At 48.5% G+C, this 16305-nt stretch overlaps 1 protein-coding gene across 4 annotated transcripts; it reads left to right on the top strand.

Moving 5' to 3' along the window:
* Positions 1 to 415: 415 nt before the first annotated feature.
* Positions 416 to 9549, top strand: tfap2c (transcription factor AP-2 gamma (activating enhancer binding protein 2 gamma)). 4 transcript variants are annotated; one of them, XM_029150701.2, is made up of 8 exons: positions 416 to 570; positions 3057 to 3509; positions 3898 to 3949; positions 4990 to 5061; positions 5492 to 5714; positions 6846 to 6964; positions 7767 to 7908; positions 8008 to 9549. In XM_029150701.2, the coding sequence occupies exons 1-8, from the start codon at positions 541 to 543 to the stop codon at positions 8300 to 8302; spliced, it is 1386 nt and encodes a 461-aa protein (XP_029006534.1). In that variant the 5' UTR covers positions 416 to 540; the 3' UTR covers positions 8303 to 9549. The 4 variants fall into 4 exon arrangements, with proteins under 4 accessions (XP_029006534.1, XP_029006536.1, XP_029006533.1 ...); XM_029150700.3 differs by lacking the exon at positions 416 to 570 and adding an exon at positions 1675 to 2638; XM_029150703.2 differs by lacking the exon at positions 4990 to 5061.
* Positions 9550 to 16305: the final 6756 nt, after the last annotated feature.

The following is a 16305-nucleotide window of genomic DNA, read 5'->3' as shown; positions in this document are numbered from 1 at the left end:
TGGGAAGATCAGATAACCAGCAGCATTTTAGGCCTTAAAAAGCTTCAGTGGCTTTTGAAAGCAGATTCTCTCAGTCAGCCTGGGGCGATGTGGCTTTTGGCTGGAATTACCTCATCTTGAAAGTTCCCTACGTCTTATTTCACTTTTTCTTCAACTTCAGTGACTATGAAATTGTTTCATTTTTACCTCAACAATGGCAGATAATTATGTGCTTACTTATTAAACTACACCAGTTATAGGCCTAGATCTAATCCCATGACTCATATTTAATTTACGTTATGTTTACAATTATCATCATTATTATTATAGTCTTAGCGTGGTTTTCCTAATTTAATCTATTTCAAATCTGTAGGGTGTTTTATGTAAAAAGTGGCTGCATTTACTAAGAACTGTATATACTTTTCATTCTTTTCCTTTTGATTGATCCTACTCAGGTGTTTTACATTTGCTGGCGCATGCGCAGTGCAAGACTATCAGGTGAAGTCGGCAAAGTGAGTCTCGCTCATTCCGCAGAGTTTCAGTGGGATTGGAGACTTGCAGATGTCTGTGCTGGAGAGGCTAGAGTGGAGGGTGAGTTCACGCCAGCGTCGTTGCGCTCAGGGCCGATTTAATTTAACTCAACGCGCTTCACGTTCACCGCGTTCGCCGAGGCTGTGCTCCGTTTATTGCTTTGCACCATAATCACCTGTTTGTAGCCGCGCAGCGCCCCGTGCGCTTCGGGATGCGCCGTGATTAACGCCGACACGGAAAAGGCTGTTTGCTCAGAATCATGTCACATATTTTGCTATGATTATTAATTTGGGTCAAAATAAATAGATGTTGGATTTTAGGTTTTTAACCAGACTAAACGATCGTCGGACGTTTTCTTAACTCCTTCAAAACATATTGCAGTATTTTTTTCGTTCTTATTTTTGTAAAACCCTGAAGTTGATCGTTCAATTTTTAAAAACTTCTACAAAAACAGAAAAAAATACTGATTGATTAGTTAAAATCCTCCCTAATTCACGATCACTGATTATCGCTAATGCACACATTTTTGGAATAACCTACATGTAGCTTGAGGCTGGATAACAAAATTAGTATAATCAGCTGTTACACAGCGTGAATATCGCCTGGAGTTGAAGTGGTTTTTACTGGGTTTATTTAGTTTTGGTTTTATGCAATTGCTTTGTATTCTAATTGAATTTTCTGGAAATTCTCAGAAGCATTATGGACACTATCAATAACTCATATCCTCTTGACGTTTGATGCAAATCCGTGCTTTGTTGTGTTCCTAACAGAGCTCCACCAGATAAACATACAGGAGATATTAGGCGACTAGACTTTGACTTAAATGCAATTTAAACATTTGTGAAATACCGAAATGAAATGTCTTGGGTTTATGTAATGTCTACTAAAATATTCAATCCTTCAAATTGGATGTTGATAAAAGGCTGCTTTTAGGTGAACATAATAATACTACTACTACTACTACTACTACTACTACTAATAATAATAATAATAATAATAATAATAATAAATAATGATTATAATGATATTTGCAAAATTATAACAATATATAGTCTAATTAACTTCGTCTAATAATTTAAGAAAATTACTTTTTAACCAATAAACAGCCCTAAAATAGATTTAGCGTTTTTATGTGTTGGGCATTAAATTTGGCTCGAAGTCTTCCAGGCTTCATATCGTCACCCTCCTTCAAACTCATCCCTTTATAATTATTTCATGTCCTGCTTATTTTGACACTGAATCTACTCACAGTAACCGCATGACCCGTGTTTTTACAGTAGGGCCTCCCGACTGAAGAGAACTTCTTATGAACGTTAATCTTTATTCCAACAGGCAGATGCTAATTTGTTTCATGAAGTGTGTCCTGAAACAGCCTACAGGTACGGTCCTATCAAATTAAAAGCCCTGCCTTTTGAGCTGGGGCTTAATCTAAACAAACCGTAAAGCAAACGAGACAGTGATGAGAGGCTTCACTCGGTGCAGCGAAGCCGCAGTGGACTCCAGCAGCGGCGCAGTCCCTTCACGCCCAGTCTTTGCCCCGACGCTGCACCGACAGACGGACGGGACGGTGATTGGACTTCTGTCCCGCCAATCAGCAATATTTTCATTTCTCCCCTCGCACTGACATCACCAGGCGTGGCGACGCCCACCCCGGGCGCCCGTGCAGATATAGCGCAGTGCACAAGTTTGCACCAATAAGACTGAACGTCACTATTTTGTCCATGAGAGGGAGTCGAGTTTCTCATATGCACCGTTTTCGGTGACTTTCACGACAGACCTGCAGAGCACATTGACCCGACGAGGGGGGAACGTTGCTCCGCGGCGGCTGTTGTTTTCTTTTCATCCTGTCGGTGGAAACGCACAAGTGCGGACGGACACTCAGTCGCTCGGGGTGTGCGTCGGTCAGTGCTCCGCTTCAGCCACAACTTCGCCTTCTGCCGCGGCCGGAGAACGACGGGGTTCATGATCACCAGGAAGCGCTCGGTTCCTCCACATCTGGATTAATTCGCGGGCGACTTTTCCCCTTCGGTTCCCTGTTTTTATTCTTTTGCTCCGAGGGAGACACGTTTTCTTTGTCAGAATGTTGTGGAAATTAGCCGACAACGTGAAATATGAGGACGACTGTGAGGTGAGTTTGGACAGAGACGCAAAGCGGAGGAAACGGCTCCGTGGCGCCGTAAACTCAAGTTTTCACTTCAGCGACGGGAAAGAAAACGCGTTGAGTTTACTTTTTATCTGGTTGTTTTTTTTAACATGTAAAATACAAAATATGAATTCACGGAAACGTTCAGCGCAAACGAGGCAGCGGTTGAACAAACTTTGCTAATTACGCATGTGGCACGTGGAAAAAAAAACAGCAAAAAATGAAACCGTCATGTCATAATAGCATAAACAACCTTTAAATTAAAAATCCTAATAATAAAAAAAAATCGTTATTGGCTCCCAAAGTCTGCAGAAAAAGTCTGAGTAGAGAAAGAAAATAGTTTAATGCAATTTAAAATAGTAGAAAAGGATAATTAATAATAATCTTGTCGTGTACTCCTCAGGAAAGGCACGACGGCAACAGCAATGGGAACCCCCGGCTGCCTCACCTGCCAGCGGTCAGCCAGCACCTCTACAGCCCGTCTCCCTCCCTCTCACACTCGACCAGTTCGGACTTCCAGCCTCCGTACTTCCCGCCGCCCTACCAGCCCATCTCCTACCCGCAGCCCAGCGACCCCTACTCGCACCTCGGCGACCCGTTCAACATCAACTCCCTACACCAGCCTCCGTCGTCGAACCAGCAGCAGCCGTGGCCCGGCCGGCCGGGCCAGGACGGGCTCGGCGCGCACGCGCGGAGCGGCCTGACGAGCCCGATCCTGGGCCTGGATGGAGGCTCGTCCGGGGGCAGGTTCCGACGGCCGGAGCTGGTGCCGCCGCACGGGCACGGCCTCGATGCCTCGGTTATTGGCGATAACATAGGGATGCACGACATGGGACACGGACTGGAGGACGTCCAAGTGAGTGGAATATGTCCCTGCGTTGGTTCAGACCCACCACCTGTTTACCTTTTGTGGCACGCGGGGGTCAGCGTGGGCCCGGTGTCAGCAGGCCTTTGTCCCACGCTGACCCCTGTCTACTGCAAAAACAGTGGGCAAATGTGGACGTATTTGAAGACAGGGAGATGAACATTCTAATGCATCATGCAATAAATTAAATGAAGCTGTTCATCACATGCATAATTATGTAGAACAGAAGATTAAAAGTAGCAGAATATGACTAATTATTCTATATATTACATATTGTTAATTTATTCCTTTAGTGGTTAAATGACGTTGAATGTTTTGACCATAGGAGCTATTTTGCTGCATGTGTGCTCATTTCCACCTCTCTCCTTTTTGTTATCAGCATGTAGATGACCACAGTATTATTATGGCAGATCAGACAGTCATCAAAAAAGGTGAGTTTCTGCCGCATTTACGACCCATTCGTGCAAAAGGAAAAGAGGGCTTTGTAAAGAGCTCTATATAATCAGGCGGTAATTACCGGCAGGGACTGTAATTCTTGGCTATATGTACTCGGAGGTGTTACAGCTTCTACAGCGGCATGTCCGGGCACCACGAGAGCAGCGCCGAGGAGGAGTTCGTCTGTTTGTACTCGCGCTGCGCACAATAATAATCCCTCGCAAACCACGGGATGCACTTATCCTCGCTCGGCGCGATCCTCGCTCCATTCTGCCGGCGAAGGTGCCTGAATGGGTGCCCGGTGGGAAAACACTGATCCCTTTCAAAAGCGACAGGCTATAGCTGACATGACACGAAAATTGAGCAATCTCACAAACTCCGTGTTGACGGTGAGAGGGGGGGGGGTGGTTCTGGAGCAGCTTTAGGCCGGTTAAGCCCGCAATTGCAGCTCCTTTCAGTTCACGTTAACAGGAACTTCTGAGTGGATGTCGACGCGGTGTTTGGCTCTGCTGAACCAGCTCTCTGCGGGTGTGGCATCAGACTTGCATGTGAAGGACAGTTTAGTCATTTGTTGGGACATGACCTGTTTTCAGGGAGAACCTATTTCCACTGTTTTGTCATCAGGGCTTCATTAAACAGACCGTGAGTCAGAGAGCGAGCGCGAGATCGGCTGCAGTTGGGTTCTCCCACATCTGCTTTCAGGCCGGACTTGAACCTTAGACCAGGCGCGTTTTGGCTTCTTTTAAAAAACGCACAGAATCGCGGCTAATTCTCGGCTGCTGCAATGCAACGTCGCTCCCTTTTTTTTTTTTTTTTAAAAGGTGTCCTGAGAGAACCTGGCGCACGGTCGGAAGCGACAGGCCAACCCGCCTGCGCTCGTCACAGAAATCAGTGGCTGCTCATTATATGGTTCCCATGCTCAAGGGCACGCTATGGGCAATCTAGGCTTCCCACTTGTAAACAATGGCATGTCATTCCCAAGCATGTGCCCGAGACGCGCCTTGAAGCACTCACGTGACTCTGATTTCTGTCTCAGTATTAGGACTACGAGGTGGCAGGAACCTTGATCGCGTACAGAGGACTTATTATGAGGGGGGCTTTCTGGCGGGTGAGGATGACGACGGCTCTGTTTTTGTACTGTAGTTGTGCTGTGCTGTTGTGTTTGTCCGACGACTGACTGTCAACATTTGAAACCCGTCGGCCACACTTTTGGGCTGACTCCAATTTTTAGCTTAGCATCAGTGTCAATTTGTGGGCCTGGATGATGAGAAGCAAAGGTCCGAGTGTGGTCAGATGAGGGGCTGTGTGTTTGTATGTGACTGTTTGTGGATGATGTTCAGTTTATAACCATTTGCCCAAAGCCTTAAGCAGAAGCTTGTCGCCGTTAGACAGAGCTGCATTCAGTCTTCCTCATGTTACTGTACAGGAGAGCACAGCATGTAGGAATAAAACCCGCTGCACTATAAGCATCTTTTCTTCTCGTTGAACCTCCTCACTCTCAGCTCACCTGCCTTTTTTTTGTTCCCGCCCGCTTCCAGGTCCCGTGACGCTGCCCAAAGGCAACGCTCTGGGCCTCCCCTTCCAGAAGGAGTCCCTGCTGGGCATGGTGTCCAACCCCACCGAGGTGTTCTGCTCCGTGCCGGGCCGCCTCTCCTTGCTGAGCTCCACCTCCAAGTACAAGGTCACCGTGGCCGAGGTCCAGAGACGCCTGTCGCCTCCGGAGTGCCTCAACGCGTCGCTCCTGGGAGGGGTCTTACGCAGGTCAGAGGGGACACGACGACGACTAACCCAACCCCGTTTATGATCTCTAACTTCCTTACAAAGCCGGGTTTCTTTGATTCGCTTTAACCTGAGGAGCTGCTGCAGCAATGGGCTAATACTCAGTGGGCCTTGGGAAAGGGTTTATGTCAGAGAACAGCTTGGCTCATCAGTTTTTTTTTTTTTTTTGTTTTTTTTGTGTGTTTTTGCGTAACATTTGTGACATTCTTTGTGCGGTCTGCAATTTAGGCTTCTTCTGGGGACGGGTTGCGTCAGCACAGTTGGCACCAATCTGAAGGCTCAGCGGGTCCGTTTTCTCCGTGTGCGTGTGTCGGGGGGCTTTCAGCGCGGCTAGCTCCGTCTGCGCGCAAGCTAGCGCCGCGCTTGACCCCACGGCGCGCAAGCTAGCGCCGCGGTTCCAGCGAGTCCTGACGGGAGCGTTTTGTGCTTGTGGAGCACATTTGCCGCTTCCCATGTGTCTGCGTTAATGCTGACACGGACACACACACACGCAGCCATACGCAAACAGACACACTTAAGTAGGTCATATAGCAATAGGAGGGGGATTGTGAACTGAGGGACGAGGGGATGAAGGGGTGGGGAACACACACACACACACACTAAAGATGCTTCCTCTCTCACTCGCTGTGGAGTGCGAGAGCTTCGGCCGCCAGTCATGCGGAAAACTGAATTGACCACGGCAAGTGGAGAGTTTAAGTGTTGCCGCGTACGAGCGATTCCTCCGTTGCACTCTTTAAGCGGAAGCGTTGATGATGTCGGCGCTTTTTTTAGGTCAGAGGAGCCCGTTTTGATTCGCTTGTGAGCAGTGTTGTGTGCTCCACGGCAGCAAGGCCTCGTGAAAGCACGTTGGGCCTCCTCAATGCGAAGCGGCTGCAACGATAACAAAAGGCATTAATTTCCTACTAAGCAGGTGTTGACGCAGTTCTGTCAATCAAACGGCAGCTATAAGGAAAAGACAATAAACATGAACGCTACCACGTTACCAGTCAAATATAATTGGTGGCTGTTACCGCTCAAGAATTCCCTTGACGTCTTCATCAACGTCGTCCTATGAGGTGAAAACGGTGACATTCGTGTAGTTTTAACACCTATTTTCTGCTTTTCCGTCTGCAGAGCCAAGTCAAAAAACGGAGGCCGGTCCCTGAGAGAGAAACTGGACAAAATCGGACTCAACCTGCCTGCAGGAAGGAGGAAGGCAGCCAACGTGACCCTGCTCACCTCGCTAGTAGAAGGTATGGACGCTGTAATTGCTGCTTTGCCGGCCTGGAATGTTGCTCCAAACGGTACGAGAATGTGGCAGCGTGAGTCGCGTCCGCTTCCTGTAGCGAACAGTCAGACGAGCTGCTCTGCAGAACATGCATGTAATTGGATGGTATGCTTCAAGATGGAGTGGACTGTGCACACGCAGGCGAGAAAGAAAACAGACACTTTAACAAAATCTCGAGATTCTCCTATGAGTTAAAACCGGATGAGTTACAATCTGAGAACGAGACCAGTAGCTAAATGCTCTTTGATGGCGTTGCCAGTCAAACCTTCTTCCTGGTGTTGTTTAAACCACATCTACTTGCCTCGGGTGGTGCTAGAATCTGTTTATTCCCCCCACACTGTTTTTATATATATAAAATATATTTTTATGAAAGGGCCGATGTTTGTGTGCAGCAGATGGCTGGAGGCCGGTGTTATTTAGAGACCTTCAAAGCTGAATTAAGCCTTGTTATCTCGTGTCCCTCTAGCCAGGAGGCCCAGCTGACCTTAAAGCCGGTGCTTCTAAAATAGCGGCCCACGTTCTCCAGCGACGTGAGCGTCCGTCGATAAGTGGTGGCGCTGGTGCTGCGGGCGCTCTCGACCGGCGCTTCCCCACATAAGCCTATTATACCCATGCAAGACAACCCACCCTCCGGACAGGAACCGTCGTCTCGCTGGTTCTTCCCCGAAGCCCCTTGCATCCGAGTTCCGCTCCTCCGCTAGCTCACTGCTGAACGCTCTTGTTGGGGAGGCCTCCCTCACGGTTTGCATGTTCCTCCTCCGCTTTAGGTGAAGCCGTTCATCTGGCGAGGGACTTCGGCTACGTCTGTGAAACCGAGTTCCCCGCGAAGGCCATTGCCGAATACCTGGGCAGGCCGCACGTGGAACGCAACGAGGTCAACTCCCGCAAGAACATGCTCCTCGCTGCCAAGTAAGCGGCTCGGTGGTGAAGACGACAATGTTGTCCGCCCCCGATTTATAGCAGTTTGTCTGCAAATATGTCGGTCATTCATTCACTTCCTACTTGCAGGCAAATCTGCAAGGAGTTCACGGACCTGCTCACTCAGGACCGGTCACCGCTGGGGAACTCTCGGCCGGCGCCCATCCTGGAGCCTGGAATCCAGGGCTGCCTGACTCACTTCAGCCTCATCACCCATGGCTTCGGCTCGCCGGCCATCTGCGCCGCCATGACCTCCCTCCAGAACTACCTGAACGAGGCACTCAAACAAGTGGACAAGATGTACCTGAGCTCCGGCAGCGACACGCAGGGCTCGTCGGACAGCGGAGGCAAATCCAGCGACAAAATGGACAAGCACAGGAAATGAGAGCTCGGAGGCGACCCCTATGAACTCGAGAACCTTAGAGTCCCTTAATCTCACTGCCCTTTTTGGACTTTCTTAAAAAAAATATTTAGTATTGTCTTATTGAAACTGAATTGGTGTGAGTGTATGTCTGTGACCTATTCAATTTATAACTTTTTAAATTTTTTTTAGAAGTTAAGAATTTCTAAAGTCTTGTCACAGCTGGTTGCAAACCAGTCTGTGTTGGCACCTGTGATAGACGCCTGTGGATTGGTCTGGATTGGGATCCTGACCTATTAAGACGCAATCATAGCACCGCAACTATCCAAAACCGTTGCCAGTGCAGCCATGCTGCAACCATGGGACCTGCACGCCACTAACAAGAAGTAGAACTGAACAAAGCGCATACAGTTGTTTTTTTTCTCGCCCTAGAGGACATCATTTCAAGATGAGCTGCTGTGGCTGTGGATTCCTCTCAGCACCACCCTCCTTCTCCTCCTCCTGCTCTGTCTAGAGGCAAATCCACTGATTTCCTGCGTCTCAATGGAACTGCAAAGGACATTTTTTATATGGAAAAATAGAGAAGATCCACTTCATTGTCTTTAACTTTTTGTGCTGGAGTTGTACAACCACTTCAGTGTTATTGTGCTTTGTTCATGGAAGCTGATTTGAATCTTATGTAGGCTCGTATGGAAAAAAAGACATTTACTTAGTTGTCTGGTTCTGTCTGTAACAGAACAGAGTGTTTTAAAGTTGGAACAGAAGCCTCCTCAGTGTTTGTGGATTAAACGCATGGTTTCATGCAAAGCAATGCTTCTACTGTTACTCTATCTCTCGCATCTGGCGGTGAGAACATGTTTTTGTGACCATTTTTAGAGACCCATCAATCTTTTAGTATTTAAAAACCTCCAGGTAACATCCACCTATGAAACACTTAAGTCTTTCCAGAGTGTGTGTTGTGAGAATGTGTGTAAATGTACATATTCCTCGCTTTTAAAATTTAAAATGTTTTAGACATTAAATTCCATAGAAGTTTATGCAGTGTCTTGTCCTGGATGTAAATATTTTCTAATTTATGTTGTAATTTAATGGGCTTCTGTAAATAATGGTATTCCTCTGGTGTATGGTTTCACTTTTTATGACGTGTTAAACTTTTATAAATGGGTTAGTTTTTTATCAGGTAGATTTTAGAAAGTGGGCACAAGCTACTTTTATGTAAAAAAATGTTTTAAAGTTTTAAGAAAATTAAAAAAATAAAGCCTTAAATCTGATGCAGTGATTCAGTGACGTTGCCTAGGCGACAGTAACACACACTGTTGTCCTCTAGCATCGTTTCCAGCTGTGATTCTCAGATGATGGTTTAGTCATGTGTTGGGAGAGCGTCCTATTAATAAACGGCGGGGGAAAAATTCCCAAAGCGATGGGAACAGTGGGCATCATTATCCGCTCTCACATAGCTTCACAAATGAGCTGTGGCTCGGCGAAGGCAGAGACCTCAAAAGTACATCATGTGATGAAAAACGAGGCGCGACTGAGAGCGGACAAATGGCTTGTTGACACAAACTCAATGGATTGCAGTCGGCCCCGCGTCTCGCCGCTCGCTCCACGCTTGCGCTCCCACACGTCTGCTCGTGCGTCAAGGTGTTCGTCCACTGTGGGAATCGAGTGTCGCCGCAGATGGGCGGCTCCTTTGATGTGTGTGAGACCGATCGAGCGATGCGCACACCGCGCGTGGGATCCCCTTCATCATCCCTCGCCCAGCCGTCAGCTGATTCATAGTCTGCGCGCTTCGGGAGCTCAAGTGTTTGAGCTCAAGTAACTCGAAACCAGCGACAACTCGAACGCGTTGGCGCGTCAGCGCGTGACGCATCGCTGGACGCGCCAGCGCGTGACGCACTGCGCTTCTCGGAAGCGCTCCTGCAGCGGGAGCGCGCGCTCCGCTCCGCTCCGCGCTGGAGGTCAGCAGGTGAACGCGGCCGCGGCACAAAGGCCAGGCTCCACGGTGAGAGGCGGCGGCAGCGGTGCGTCGCAGTGAGCGGTTAGACAAGTATCAGCCTCTCCCCTCGGAACCTGTCTAACCAGACCTGTCATCCTGATGGCGCGCTGCCCTCACAGCGGTTGAGTTTAACTGCCTTCAGTAAATCATGTTAGCTGTGCTGAGAGGTAATGGGAGGGGGGGGGTTGGTGGAGGGACCGAACAGTAGGACTCCAAGCGTCTTCGCTGCCTGGTTGAGGCTTCGGCGCGGCCTTTGCTGCGTCTTCTGTCCCGCAGCTGTTGTTTTCCTGGTGTCAGTCTGCTGTGTCTCATCACAGGACCGCTTTCTGCAGCCGTGGGCTGTGAAACGTCCGGCTTTCTGCAAATTCATTGCCAGAAGAGTGCTAGAGTCACAAGTATCACATTTAATTCACCACTCGATTCTGAGATCGGTGAAGCTAAAAGTACGAATACATCATATTACTGATATTACTGTAAAACCTTCACACAAATCACAGTTTATTACCTTGTTTTCCAAAACACATGCCGCATAGTAACTGGTCAAACACTCTCCCAACTGTAAGCGAGTTGGAGCGATTCACCTCTGACACACCTACTGCATCAAGGCTGGGAAAAGAAAGCGAGCATGGACTTGTTGAGCTTCCCTGTTACCTCCACTGGGCCCGTTCCTGGAAGATGAAAAGGCTCGCATACTTCATCAGACACTGGAAATGCTAATTGAATCCTGTGATCTCATTGAAGAGCCCAGGGCCGCTCCTCAGCTCCGCGGCCACCGAGCTGCGGCTGGATGGCAGCTCTGACTGAGTGACCTTTCTATGTGGGTCACAGCGAGTCACATGACACGGCTGTCAGGACGCAGGAGCACTGTGCCAGAAACGCTAAAGAGCCTCGCAAATCTCATTGAATGTTCAGTCTTTTATTATTACTTCACTCTCTCCAGTAAATCCATTTAGAGCAGCTGATATTTTTTTAGCTTATTGGGGAAGCGGTTTGAATATTGCTTTCTTATATTGCCATAAACGTTGCATTAACGCCGTTACAAATGTTACAGGATCAAAAACATGCTTCGTGAATACCACATTCTCACTGCCATGTTCCCACATACTTAGCACTTTACTTTCACCCTTCATTCAGTCCAACCACTTCCCTTTGACTGTTTTTGGAGTCTGTTGTGGATTAAGGCTCATTTGCACTCAGACTAATCGCTTGCTTGCAGCTCCCAACCACTGAAACCGCTTTATGAGTTAAACTGTAGTCCTGTCACAAGCGACAAGTCACACACACAACAGTAGATTCTCATGTGGAAATCAGAAGATGAGGTCACGTTAGTTCAGTAATAGAGGAGCAATTCAAGACTCAGATGACGATTGGAACAAATCCTGCAAAATCTCACACATCCCAGTGTCAGCGTGTTCAAAGTAGCTCGTACGTGTAAACTTATTGTGTGAGTTTTTTAATCATGTTCCATGACAGACACATTTGATTAGAAGTGTAACAGAAGTCAACCTTTCTCCTGGCCAGTCGTTTGCTGTCTGCGATGACGGGTTTCGAACACAAAACCGCGATTCACGGACGAAGGTAAACAAGTTGTGGCCGCTTTTCACCAGATTGGCATGGATTTCCTTGCCGTTGTGTGGAACTTGTGAGCCGCGTCTGTGCCTTTGACTCACGCCTGTGGCTTCAGACCAGCACACCTGGAGCTCCAGTGAGTACACTTGGCTGGTATTCGCCTGCTGTGTTCTATTAGACAGCAGTGAGACAATGCGGTGAATTAGACGTCGTCTGGGGACGCTGCCGGGGTGGACTTCAGCATCCTGACAGAGCAAAGAGGAGAGAGGGAAGTTAAACGGAAAGTCCAGGGGACTGTTCCCTAACGGGCCACTTGTGGTAGGTCAGTAATTGTTGCCATTACAATAGCAGCTGAGTGTTACACTTCATATAAGGTACTTCACATACTTAATATAATGATGCACTCCTGCTACTAGGACACAACCGTTGTGTTGACAGTGTAATCAATGCAGTCATTTAACACGGACCAGGGTTCATATGTCTTCATTGGTTTCAGTGTGTGTGTGTGTGTGTGTGTGTGTGTGTGTGTGTGTGTGTGTGTGTGTGTGTGTGTGTGTGTGTGTGTGTGTGTGTGGAGGCGGGGGTGGGGGGTGGTCTGTGAAGCTTGGTTTGGCTGTGAAGGGAATGTAGTTCAATAATGAGAGCATTAAGAAACTATGGTAGGGGGTGAGATGTGTGTGTGTGTGTGTGTGTGTGTGTGTGTGTGTGTGTGTGTGTGTGTGTGTGTGTGTGTGTGTGTGTGTGTGTGTGTATGTGTGTGTCTGTGTGTGTGTGTGTGTGTGCAGCGTGGGAGGGGGGGCGGTTGGGTCACAGCCTAATCCCTGAGGAAAATGTGGAAGAAATTAATCTAAATTACAAGGATGAGGCTAGTCTGGAGTCTGGGTCTGGAATGGTTACAGTGGGAGGGGAGGGGAGGGGGGGGGGGCATCTCGCAGCCCCGTTCCTTTCTGTATTTCGCTTGTGTTTTGTCGCTGCCCATCTTGTGGGAACGAGGTGGCCTGTCTTCCTTCCTCTCTGCGCGCCGCTCAGACGCCCCTCCTCCGCCGGCTCGCACACAGGCCCTCGCACCAATTAGTCCGCAGTGCGTCCACCGGACCGGAGGGACCCCTCCATCCTTCGCCGTCTTCCCGCAGACAACAGATGTCGCGGTTTCTCAGGGAACGTGCGCCTCCTCGCAGGCCTCCGCCAAAAAAGATGCGTCTGATGCTCTTCAAACGTGCCACATCCCAGAACTCGTAACTGAAAGCATTGGCTGTTGAGGCCTAGATGCTCTCCAACACACACACACACACACACACACACACACACACACACACGACGGCCCCTAATTGCTCACAAACACACGCCGACACCAGTAACAGCCCCTCATCTTTCTTATGTGCTCTGACACAAAACAGATACATTACACAGGACGGTTCATCTGTCTAATGAAAAGCATGTGGCGTCTCCCCACGCTAACCAACATACAAGCAAGTCTTGTTCACCTAGGTCTGAGTGGAGTAATGGGAACAAGCTGTTTGGTCAACAAACAGGCCTGTAAACACAAATTGTACCTCTTTGTTGGATTACTAGAATCAGGACATGGAGACAGGAACAGGAGATTACTGGTCACTCAGATGTTTGTTTCTCAGAAGTTTTACCGCAAGTATGTTCCTCCTGTCTGTCACGGATCGATAGGAAACGCAGAGTCACGAAGCAACATTTGTCCCCTCATTGTTACCGTTAATGGGATTATGGATTAGCGAGGATTATTGATCTGTCTGTGCTTGGGCGTTCGTCAGCTCTCCATCTCGCCACTGGGCCACACATGGTCGATTCCCAAGGCCGGTGAATGGAGCCTGCGACCGCCCGGCTCAGGAAGAGGCTAATGCGGCGCTAATCAGCACATCGCACCCGCGAAGCATTAGGAGTTGGTCTAAAAGAAACACCTGCTGCCGTTACAGCGCTTTCCTTACAACGCGTAATTACAGAGGAACCGAGAGGCTTGAGTTCCATCGTATGTTAGGGCGGGCATTAAGTGTTAGCTTAAATCTGGAGCCTGTGGAACTCAAGTCAAATTATAGTCTTCCTCACAGCGACTGGAGAAACCTTCTCACTTTTGGAGAGTGAAAAGTTGGACACGCTGAGCTTCTAGAACATATGGCTTCGAGGTCACTCAGCTCAGGTCGTCGCTCACGACGAGGGGGAGCATCAGAGCCGAGGCGTCAGACGTGCACGTGCACGTGCCTGCGCGTTGTCCTCACTTCAGAGAAAGACTGCCCATAGGCAGGAACCAGCCTTTATGGTTCAGCTAAAGGTAAAGCTCATTACAGTCCCCAACCAGCTGTACTGAAAGGTTTAAGCTCTGGCCTCGGGCACTTTTACTTTCCACTAATAAAGATAGCAATGCAGAAGGGATGCGCGTAGAAATGTGCAATTCTGCAGAGAAAGTGGGCGAGTGGAGGAAAACAAACCAGAAGACGAAGTCAAAATAACAAATCTGGTAAAAACACGTCATTATTACTGATAGAAAACAATGGAGAGCTGTTTAAAACGCAGACGCTACTATTCAAGTTACAGGGCGAAAATCGAAGCATGAGGCGAGCATAAAGGTGAGCTTTGGAGGTAGGAAGTAGATAAAATGATACATATCTGCCCAAGAAACAGAAAATAGTAAACACGTGAGGCCAAAGCTGCTTTGAATGCATTTCTTTGAGAGCAAATGCTTCCAGTATGGAGTGAATCATGGTGAAACCACATTCATTTCCTGCCTGTGTTTATCCAAAGAGGGACGAGATACAAAGCTGTCCAGACTTGTTTGCTGTGCACAGGATGGTGCACAAAGAGCGGGATGCGCCCGTCTCAGGCTCGGAAAGGCCGCGCTGGAGCAACGCTCCACGTAGGAGGGGGCTGACAGGCGTGTGGCTACTGGATGAGACGCAAACAGGCCAACCGGCCCTGCTAATCCTTGGGAACTGGCTATTTAATATACAATCAACACGTGAAGATAGGAACGAGAGGACGTTAACAAGCTGATGCACCGGAATGAATCATTCATGAGGGATTTAATCACACACACGGACCCGTTTTCTCTGGGTTTACTCCTTCCTTCCCGGCGATTTATCCCGCTCATGTTTGGCATATGGCAGCCACAGACTTGCATGCCTCAATTATGTCGAACGCTATTGTGTTGGAGGGAGGGAGAGAAAGGGAGCGATGTTTACAGTACCTACCCATGGCATCCGGCCATGCGCTGTTTGTGCATCACGAGGGAAGGCGGTGATGAAAGGTGTCAGTGTCCGCTGTCAGACGGGAACCTCCTCTTTAAACAAGCCACTGAGAGCCGGCAAACACCGCCGCTATTTCCTGCTGCGGTTTCCGACTGATGGACAAAGAAGGAATTTCAATTTTCGATTTTTATCCACAGGTCTGGAGTGAAATGAGGGAAAATATTACACGTCACGACCAACGGGTTTCCAAAAGGAAACCGGAGCTAATCGTGCATTAGACGAGACAAATGGTGGTTTGTGAAAGTGAAAACGGGTAAATTCAGCAGATGTCTGCAGGCGTGCATGGAAAAGCAGGCAAACGCACATTTGCATGTAGTGTCAAATGTTGGCGCCGGCCGTGGTGTTGCTCGCTCGGTGTGTTTGAACAGGGTTGGGACGCACAAATCTGTTCCCAAAAGCTGCGAACGCGCCAAAGGCCCGAGAAGCGCTCGCGCTTGCGTACGTGTGCGGCAGCGAGTGCTCTGTGAGCGCGTCTTTGTTTGTGCACCAACATGCACCTGCCCGTCCAGGATACAGCGATGAGAGGCTAAATGAGCGTGACTTCCAACAGACAACGGTTCTGCTGATGCAACCACTGCCGGAAAAACTGGCACGTCCCAAAAAAAAAAAAAAACAACAAAAAACAAACAAAAAAAAAAACAGGGAACGCAATGAGCGGAAGAGAAATCCCAGATGTCAGTGATACGAGGGCGATAAAGCTCATATCTCAGCATGTTTACACTCAGAGCTGCTGCTGTTTGATGTGAGGAATGACTGCTGCTTAAGAACCTCCCGAGTAACAAAGAGTCATATTATTTAATTAAATGAATATACAACCTTCACTAGGAATGTTAAGAGGCCTTGAGACGTTTCTGTGCAGATGCACATCTCTTGCTTGTAGTAACAGGAAGTAGCTTCGCCAAAATGGGGAGAGACGAACGCGACGCTGTTGACAAATTTATCACACGTATTCAAACGAGGACCTGTCAGATCGGCGGAGATAGTGGAAAAACACCGCCATCTGCGCAACGCCGCGCTGATATGGCAGCACCTGTGTGGGGTGAGGGTGCGCTTATGTGTGTTATGAGTGTTGTGTGACGGCAGATTATCCAGAAACGCGACCTTCACAGGGCGAACGATAAGAACGCAGCAACAGCGCTGGAAAAGGCGGGCTGATCTGAAGTTGTAGCATATGAGATTATGAACACACCAAA

This window comes from Betta splendens, chromosome 5 (genome assembly GCF_900634795.4).
Source record: "Betta splendens chromosome 5, fBetSpl5.4, whole genome shotgun sequence".
Taxonomy (NCBI): domain Eukaryota; kingdom Metazoa; phylum Chordata; class Actinopteri; order Anabantiformes; family Osphronemidae; genus Betta; species Betta splendens.
The sequence above is the reverse complement of the archived record's forward strand: the minus strand, read 5'-3'. Positions and strand labels throughout refer to the sequence as shown.

Bases quoted from the DNA above. Each gene is read 5' to 3' on its own strand.
- tfap2c (XM_029150700.3), top strand. From the start codon at position 2,591: ATGTTGTGGAAATTAGCCGACAACGTGAAATATGAGGACGACTGTGAG. The intron at 3,510-3,897 runs GTGAGTGGAATA...TTTTGTTATCAG, and splicing joins ACGGACTGGAGGACGTCCAA to CATGTAGATGACCACAGTAT. The intron at 5,062-5,491 runs GTGAGGATGACG...GCCCGCTTCCAG, and splicing joins TGAGGGGGGCTTTCTGGCGG to GTCCCGTGACGCTGCCCAAA.